The sequence below is a fragment of the Eubalaena glacialis genome, chromosome 9, assembly GCF_028564815.1.
Source record: "Eubalaena glacialis isolate mEubGla1 chromosome 9, mEubGla1.1.hap2.+ XY, whole genome shotgun sequence".
Lineage (NCBI taxonomy): Eukaryota > Metazoa > Chordata > Mammalia > Artiodactyla > Balaenidae > Eubalaena > Eubalaena glacialis.
In genome coordinates, this window is record NC_083724.1 from 71432827 (window position 1) to 71442493 (window position 9667).

Consider the following 9667-nt stretch of genomic DNA (forward strand, 5'->3'; position numbering starts at 1 on the left):
TTAATTTTCATTTTAAAATATTGCATTAAAACATCCTTTATCTTGATGACTTAGATTTGGTGTCTTCTTACCATTCGTGCTTATGAGAAGTACTAGCTTAACATTGCCCTAATGCTAAGCCAGGAAATAGCTTTTGAATTAGAGTATTGTGCCGTTCCATGGCTGAAAATCTAGGAATGCTTTACTTCTCATCAGTCTCTCCCCCATATATATATTTCTAACCATTTTCCTGGTCTCTACAACATTATTTTAATGTCTTTTTTTTTAAGGAAGAAAAAACCCTTTTGACTGCCTTCATCTGATTTTCTCAACTCACACCCCCTTGGCTACGGTAACCACAAATCTGATCTGTTTTTCTCTGAGGTTATGTGTTTGTTTTTAAAGTATAATTTAATCTGTGTCTTAAAAATTAACACCAGAGGTGGTCTGAAACAAAATAAGGTGAGGAAAAGGACTATTTATCTCATTTATACTAGTCACAGAGCAGCCTTTTTTTTTTTTTTTTTTTTTTTTTGGTGGGGAGGAGGTCAAAACAGTTTCCTAGATGCTGCAAAGAGCTTCAGATGTGGAAGGATTTCTCCTTAATGTACCGGGCCCTGCTCTAAGGGTAGAGACTAGGTCTCTACTCCTTCGCAGGCCTACAGGCAATCCCTCTCCTAGAGTTTGCATTTGGGGGCCTCAACATGCAGACCCCTGAGTGTTAAGGAACCTGTAGTCAGAGCTTCTCTTGGCTGGGCTGAGGGTGGACTATACAGGTTACCATTTGTTATATCAATACAAAAGGCTGCTATCATTCACTCTGTTCAAATTCTCAGCCTATACTTTGCAAACTTTATTTTATTTGATCTAGGCAATGTCTTGTGTGACCACAACTAAAATTGTCTCCATTCTTAAAAAGAGGAAATGAAATTCTGATGTCATTTAAATTCAGGAGCCCCAGATTTTTGTCAGAGTGGAGCCTTCCGCTGCTCCCAGGCTCTCCGCTTCATCAGCTCTGAGTACTGGCCCTCAGCTGCACTGAGCACGCGGTGCTGCCTTCATCCTAATCCTGCCTCTGAAGTCTGTCCTCCCTGCTCCCTGGAGGGCAGTCACCACCCCTGCCTTACTTTCCTGGAATCCACATTGCCAAGCGCGTTGTCACATATATGGGCAGTCAGAACATTTCTGGTGACAGAATGAAGAGAACTGCATGAATTTACCCTTGCTGTTCATTTTTATGTCACCATTATCTGTAAACGGTCAGAAAATGTGAGCTATGATCCTGTAAAGAAATGTGGAAGAATTTAAATCTAATGTATCAGTCCCTTTAGAGGAAAATGCAGAGAGGTGAGGCTAGTTGTATTTTGGTGCAATTTAAGAAGTGGCAAAATAGAGTACAGGGTCAAACTTCTAAGTATTCTCATCAGAATTGAAAAAGAGATATATTGAGACTCAGGTTTTTATTTCAACCTTGGGTCTCATTTAGATGAATACATCCTATTGGATTGACACTCTTTCATGTTCCAGGAGTGTGTTTAATTTCCAGTGTAATAAAAGAAGAATTGAAGTTGCGACATTCTATGTTGCCCATAAATGGAAGACAAATTGCAAAAACGTGGAAACAACACTGGGATAAGTAGAGAAATGACAATCCTGGCCTATTTAAGAATCTCATTTGCAGGCAGGTACTCAGAGCAGCTGGATACAGGCGCCCACAGCCAGACACCTGCATCACCAGGCTCACTGGGGCCTGCCACCCTCCTCACTGATGACACCCAGGATGATGTTCTCCAGCTCTGTCTGCAACCTTAGATGTGACCTGGCCCCGAACCACGGCCTGCCAAAGCAGGAGACCCTCACAGTCCTGCCCCTAACAGGGAGAATCTTCTTTGTTTTCCTGCCTGAAGGACAAGAAGGTTTTCAGGTTCCATCAGCACCAGCTGGCTGACAGCCAGTTCCAAAACGCTCAGGCCGCCTCATTCTCCATGAGACGATATAGCACTTCTCCTTCGTCTTCAGCACAAACAGCTGAAATTCCTCACTGGGCTTGATCAACAGTGGGAAGATCTGGAGACTAGTTTGGTGCAGGAGATGGGGAGGAAAAGACCCTCCTGATCAATGAGGACTCCAGCCTGACTTTGAAGAACTCCTTCCAAAGGACCAGGCTCGATCTGAAAAGAAAGTCCATAGCTGCTGTGCCCAGGACAATATGAGAGTGGAAGTTAAGGCGTGAAAATCAGAGTGTGCTTTCCCTGTATGTTCAACCTCAGAGAACCCAGGAGTGGGAAAAGGAGACCTGGACCCAGTCTTCTACAATGGAGGCTTCTCTGCTTAGAGGTGGCCTCAAGCGCGTCAATATTCGCTCAGTTCAATGACTTTTCTTCTGATTCAGTTGTAAATGCATTGAGTCATCTCAGCACATTGTTTTTCAATAGTAAGTGGAAACAATACTTTTGAATGGACAGAAAATTTATTTTTAATTTGTAATAATTAGAATTTATTTCTCTATGTTGATTGTTATATTTACCAAATTTATTCTTCATATTATGATATGGTCAGCTTTGTGTCTTATTTTCCTTTGCTTTGGGGGTGCAAAAGGTATATTTTAAGTGTTAGGTTTAACTCATACTCTTAAAGAAAACCAGAGGGTCCTTAAACCTTTAATCTGCCTTAAAATCCAAAGGGAACATAAATAGTTTTATTCATTTCATTGGTTCTTAAAATATTTTGAAGTATCTCTGCTTTCTGGATTTTACTTGTGTTTTTTAATATATTGGTAGATAAAACAAAGATATTACTTTCTTAATGGAGCACTCTGTCAGAGAAGACAGGCCTTAAAGAGTAAAAAATTAGCTTGAAACCCTTTCTAGGATGTGAAGGAGATGCACAAGGCATTATGACAGGTTATAGCAGCTGGAGCTGTTCTCTTTTACTTGTTCTTTCTCGGAGAAAGCATGTCTAATGGTTGCTGATTCAGTTTCAGCAGTTGCATGATCAATAAACTGTGAAATATATTATAGAATCATGGAATTTAAACTTCAACAAAGAAGTGTAAATATCCCTTGTATTGTTGGCACTGTGGTGGGTGCGAGGTACAATGAAAATAGTGGACACATTGCCTGCTATCACAGAGCTTGCAGTCTGGTGGAGATATGGGTAACTAGGTGTTCAATTGAAGGAATGCTAATGCTGTGACAGGGAAAGTACAGGTTCTTGGGAGTATGTGGGCTTGCATGGATCAGGGAAAGCTTCTGCAAGAACAGTTGGTAAGCTGGCATCCCAGGGGTCTGCAGGAGTTTGCCAGGTAATTGCATGATGGTCAGTTTTGGCCATGTATGGAGATCATCTAGGGTAGCAGGTAAATATGAGGGTTTGGAGCTAATGACCTTTGTTTGGAGATGTGAACCTGGGTAAAGACATGCATATGGAAGTCAACAGTCATAGAGATGACGTTTGGAACTATTTGGGAGGTTGAGACTATATGTGCAGAGAGGATGAAGGGTGGGACTAGCATAGATCTTTGAGGAACACCAATTCCCTAAGATGAGAGTGTGGAGTCAACAAAGAAAGGAGAGGAGGAGGAACAGAAAAGCAGACGATGGTGGTGACATAGAGACCAGATGAAGGTCAGACTTTAAAATGGCGGGTGTAATAACAAGTATGTGATGCTTCGGACATGTCAGCCAAGGCTGCTTCACATTGATCTCTAACCTCAGTAAGATGTAGCTTATTGGCAATATCTTATGACCTAGTAAGTGTTTTAAGAAATTAATCTCAATTTTCAAAATATTTTTTTCCTCTCATTTGTTTTAAGCAAGGGTCTTAGAAGACCCTTAAGGCTTAATAGATTAAGCATTCAGCTTTATATATATAATCAGGGTTTTTCATTGGAGAGTTTTATTCACTTCTTCAAAATGTCATTTTATATGGATAAGTTGCATAAAAATTTGTAATCTGTTTGCATCAAAATGCTTTTAATTTCAGCATGATGTAAATTTAAACTTAATATATTATTTTCTACTTAATATTGATAAATACCTCTGTGCCAATGCACTGATTGCATTTTGTTTTGATGCCCACTAGAGAGCCATAGGTATTTGTAATCTAGTGTTTGGTACATCCGTGAGAATATTTCATTTGCTAGTAGAAGTTAAAAATTTGTGTGTGTGCTTTGCACAATACTTAAAAAGATGATCCTATTTTAATTCACAGAGGTAGAATTTTTGCATAACAAAATTATGAGCTCAGTAAGGCACAAATATGGCATTATATCAATATCTTTTGGGGACTTCCCTGGCAGTCCTGTGGTTAAGACTTCGCCTTCCAATGCAAGGGGTGTGGGTTCGATCCCTCGTTGGGGAGCTAAGATCCCACATGCCTCAGGGCCAAAAAACCAAAACATAAAAAACACAGAAGCAATATTGTAACAAATTCAATAAAGACTTTAAAAATGGTCCACATCAAAAAAAATCTTAAAAAAATATGTATCTTTTGAGTGGACATGAAAAAATGGCTTTTACTCCTTTGTGCATACCTGTCACAATAACAACTATCATCGCCATGTTTAATATGTCCCTGGTGCTTTAAATAGTCTGCTCACTTAAGATAACTTTATGACTTATTATATTCTCATTATATAGAGCACATAACATGCGATGGTATGTTGAATGGAATATAGTAGTCTCATTATCCCTATTCTAAAGCTGAGAAAACTGTACTATAGGAAAAAGAAAACAATTGCCCTAAATCATGCATGAAGTTGAAGGAAGACTAAGGAGATGCCGAGCTAACAAATTTACTGGTCACCTGAGAAGACAAGAGTCACCCACGAGAGAAGATGCAGCAAGACTGTCATTTTCAAACAGTTTTACTGGCACAAGTATGTTCAGCTTATTACATTTATCACTTTTATTAACAACTCTGAGGACCAATGATGTCCCTAACAGTGTGCAGGATACTGGGTGGGAATAAGAAGTGTAGCTGGAGAGTGAGCTGAGTACGGTACCTGATGCAGAGGGAGATCTCTTTCCTAAGCCTGATACGACTATGCTGTTCCACTCCCAGGTTTGCTAAGACCATATACTGCTCTGCCTCCCCTTTGGCCTCCTCTCGTCCCTGCTTGCTCAACCACAAACATGGCCAGGAGTTCTGCGTCCCTGCTGCTCCAGAGCCTGTCCCATGAGGAAGGAAAGGCGAAAAGTCCTCAGTTGTACACTTTCATTCAGGCTAAATTGAGAACTGGGGAGCTGAGCTGCTTTGCCCAGCTTTCATCAGGATGCAAGAAGGCCTTGGAGTTAGATGAAAGTTATTCTCCATCAAAATATTTGGGGTCCTCTGGTTTGTCCCATTTCCCTCTGAACTTGAGACCTCAGGAATGCCAAATTCCAGTGCTGTTTTGGGGAATATGTGAGGTTTCTTGTCTCTGTTCCTAGAGGCTGATTGGGACATTTGGGAATCTATGTGCCTGTGTAACCCCCAACATTCCAACCCACGGCTGTTTACAGATCAGTATCATGATGGAGAAGGGGAAGGACTGGGAAGTCCAGTTCCTGAGACTCGTTCTTTAATGGATTTTCTCAATTTGTAAAGCCCCTCAGTATTTGTCAAGTTCCTATGCTTTTGTATTTGCTTTGTGAAGAGCTGTATTCGTCCTGACACAAATGAAGGCGGCTGAGATGGTAGAGGGTGTGCAAGGCCACTGTCAGACTCCCTCCCTAACCTTCCTCCACCTCAAACACTCAAAGTCAGCTCTCAATCAGAACTAGAGAACCTCTTTTTTTCTCTAAACCCGGTTCCCGGACTACTGCATCCTTCCCCCAAACGCAGCAGAGACAAAAGAAAACACTCTTTTTTAGAAGAAACAATTTACTTGTGAAGAATGAACTTTGCTGTTTTTGAGAGAGACCATTTTGTTTTCAGAAGATGCCTTACCCCAAGGCTTCCTTCCATATTCTGTTCCCAATGGGACTCCCTCGTGTCAGCCTCTTGCTGGACTAGGACCCTGGAATTCCACAGGGCCAGCCAGCAAGAGGGATGCCTGAGATGACAGAAGATATGAATCACCTTTCTGAAGAGAGGGTGGGGCTGGTGTCACATGAGTGCCTTTCAGGTGAGCTCTGCAAACCAGAAATAGGAGCCTGGGTGTGTCCAGCGAGAGTGGAAGCAAAGAGAGCGTGGAACGTGCTGAGAAGACTGCTCCACTGGGAAGAGATTCGTTCAAGACTAATGCCCAGGAACTAGAATTCGAGGTCGGAGGTTCAGTGACACTAATAGTAAGGTCCATGTGTGTAGAGCGGTGTCATTTTACAGCTCTTTCACACACATTGCCCCAGGCAATCATCACAACAATCCTGGGACTCTCCCAGACACAGACTATGAAACTTAGGGAGGTTAACTTGTCGGAGTCATTACCCCAAATTTTGCCACCAAAACAGTCATTGTTCCACCACGTCTCACACTGTCACTTGGTGGGTAAGTGCCATGGCCCAGCTTTCACATGGACGAGCAGAGCGTGGGTTAGAAGTGTCCCAGGTCCTGACTTCTTTGCTTTCTTGCTCTGAGTGTCTCCTCTGGGGGGCCATTATTTTCTGAGAGTACAGGCTGTAGGAGGTGACATTGCCAGCAATTATAGACCTGGGACTGTATGGAAAAGAGAACTAAGATCAAACCCGGGAGGGCCCAGGATTAGAGAGCAGAACCTTACCTTTCATAGCTCCTGCTTTTTTCTTCCTGCTTCTGCGTTGCTGCTGAAAGACCAAAAAATGAAAGAGTTCAGAAGCTATTTTGTGCCTTTCTCATAGTAAGGAAGCAACAAACATTATTAATGAAAACCATTTGTGACTTTTTGCATTATTTGAGGTCTCTGTTATTTCCATATTATTCATTTTTAAAGTAGATCCAAGTATTTTCTACTGATCCTTCTTTCTCAAAGAATTTTTACTACTTCCCAGAAAATCTTTCAGAAGTATAATACACAAGGACTTCCCTGGTGGCAGAGTGGTTAAGAATCCGCCTGCCAATGCAGGGGACACGGGTTCAAGCCCTGGTCCGGGAAGATCTCACATTCCGCGGAGCAACCAAGCCCGTGCACCACAACTACTGAGCCTGCGCTCTAGAGCCCACAAGCCACAACGACTGAAGCCTGCGCGCCTAGAGTCCATGCTTCGTGACAAGAGAAGCCACTGCAATGAGAAGGCTGCACACCGCAAGGAAGAGTAGCTCCCGCTCGCTGCAACGAAGACCCAATGCAGCCAAACATAAAATGTAAATAAATTTATTTTTTAAAAAAGAAGTATAATACACAGAAATTGCAAGTATCTTCAACATACAGCACGGAAATTTCACACACTGAATGACATTGTGAAACTAGCACCCAAGTTAAAACTAATAGATTTTGCCCAGGACCTAGCACGTTTCTTATGTTGCCTTCCAGTTGCTACCTCAGAGCAGCTCTCCTTCTCCTCCCTGAGGGTAGCCACTCTGTGACTCTAACAGTCCTGCTTATTTCTGACAGACACACTTTTATGCCTCTTGTGTATATTTACTCATTGAATCCTGAGAATAATCCTATGAAAAAATACTACTATTGTCCCCATATTAAAGATGAGGAAACTAGGGAGCTTAGTGTTTGTGTTATTTGTCAAGGTCACACTGCTATTAATAGCAGAGCTGGGATCCAGTGCCACGAACCCTGGCTCCTTCTCACAGAGGTTTTGAAAATCCTAGAACTCTCCTTTCACTTGTGCTCTCTTCCTGTGGCTTTCACTCTAACAGAAACCTTGAAGCTGGAAACGTGCACAGAACCAGAGCAGCTGTGTGGCTGGTCAGTGAGTTGGAGGGACTGAAGGTATGTATAAGGGAAGAATGGTTCAGTAAAGGAGGACTGGGGAGAAGGCGGGGGGAAGGTGCCAGGATCGGCAGTCAACACCATATGTCACCAGCTTCCCTGGAGGAGATGACTCCTTCCCACAGGTATTTGCACCGACCACTCTTTCCTGGTGGGTATAAATCAGTTACACCTATGACATCAGGACTAACCATTCTCCATAATTTCCAGGACTTCCCTCAGTTCCATGGAATTCCACCTTTTGACAAGCATTTCCTGCAATGAAAGTGGTAGGACTGTTCCAAAGGACAAAATGGACAAATACTAGTCTGAAATAAGTTTACATAGAAAAAAATAAGAATGTAGGTTTCAGAACTTAAAAAACTCAAGAAGTTTTCTCTCATAAGAATTTAATAAATAAAACAAAATGCAAATTTAATGAAATAGAAAGGTGAATATTTTCTAAATTTTAATACAATGTAAGTATAAATATATTTATGTGAAAACATAAAAATAAGATACAGAAATAAATAAATAAATAAGCAAATAAACAGAATAAATAAATAACAGGGTAGTCATTGCTTAGGGGCTGATGCCCCTGAAGCTGAATAATTTTAACATATACTTGCTTATTACTACTGACAAAGTAATAGCTGAATTAATACAATAAATTCTGTGATTAAAATTGAAATAAGAGCCTTCTGAAATGACCAAACACATATGTGCAAGGGTGATAGGGCATCTTAGTCAATGAGAATCCTTTCAAGGTGACCCCAGGTCTCTATCCATAATTCTTATCCTTTCTTGCAAGTTGGTTGATGAAGACAAGGATCTCATGATTTCCACTCTGACAATTTCCCAGGCACAGTCACTGTATTTCTTCTCTTTCAGGTAGAGATGGATTCCCTGGAAGTACCTCTTCACGGCCAGTGTAGGGCCCGTCACTCCCAGGGCAGATTCTTCCTCTCCCATCGCCTGCACCAAGCAGGCGTCCAGGTCCTCCAGCTGCTGATGGAGTCCAGTGTGGAGTTTGTCCAGGAGGGAGGTGTCCCAGGCGGCAGAGGAGCGCTCTGTGTGGAAGAGGTGGAAGATCTGCTGGAGCATCTCGTGGAGGACAGAGGTGGCCTGGGCCTTCGGGAGCTGGCTGCCATCCACCATGTCCTGGGGGAAACCGAAGTCTTTTCTATCCTTCAGACAGAAGCTAGGGGAGATTCTCCTCATTTGGCCCAGAAGCATGAAGTTCTTCCTGCTAATCCGCACATGGTTCTGAGACAGGTTGCAGCCCAGAGATCCACCAGGGCCGTAGCTGAACATCACCAGGGCGGTCAGTAGAGAGAGCACGAAGGCCATGGGGCAAATGAGGCTGCTGCTGGCCTGGCTGAGACAGTCGTCTGGAGGAACCTTGCGGGTAGGTTCTCTGATGACATTCTTTCTAAGCAAGGCCATTAAATAGGGAACACAATAATTTTCATTTTCTAAACATTTCTATACACTTTTACTTCCTTTTTTGATTTTCATTTATGTATTCTCAGTATGGTCTACGAAGATGTCATCATTCTAAACTATTAATTTTGCAAGAAGTTTAATTTTCCCAGTAATTTCAGATGTGCCCATCCAAATGGATATTTATTAATCAAATGAGAAAGGTTTTTGTCTTAAAGTCAGAAGTGATGTAGGTTTGTAAATACACACATTCTATATCTCTTTCATGCATAAATGTTGGTCTTCTCTGTTCCAGGAACAAATTTTTAGCCCTGATCTTAGGTTCCATTTTTACCTCTTACTTTACATAGGAAGGCAGGCTCTCTCAGCCGTATGGTTTCTGTAGTTGCTTAGGGATTTACCAAATCACTCTGGCATAAG

The 9667-nt window shown here is 42.0% G+C and overlaps 1 protein-coding gene across 1 annotated transcript; it reads right to left on the reverse strand.

Moving 5' to 3' along the window:
• Nucleotides 1-8566: 8566 nt before the first annotated feature.
• On the reverse strand, nucleotides 8567-9250 carry LOC133097210 (interferon omega-1-like). Its single transcript, XM_061199109.1, has one exon. The coding sequence runs from the start codon at nucleotides 9248-9250 to the stop codon at nucleotides 8567-8569; it is 684 nt and encodes a 227-aa protein (XP_061055092.1).
• Nucleotides 9251-9667: the final 417 nt, after the last annotated feature.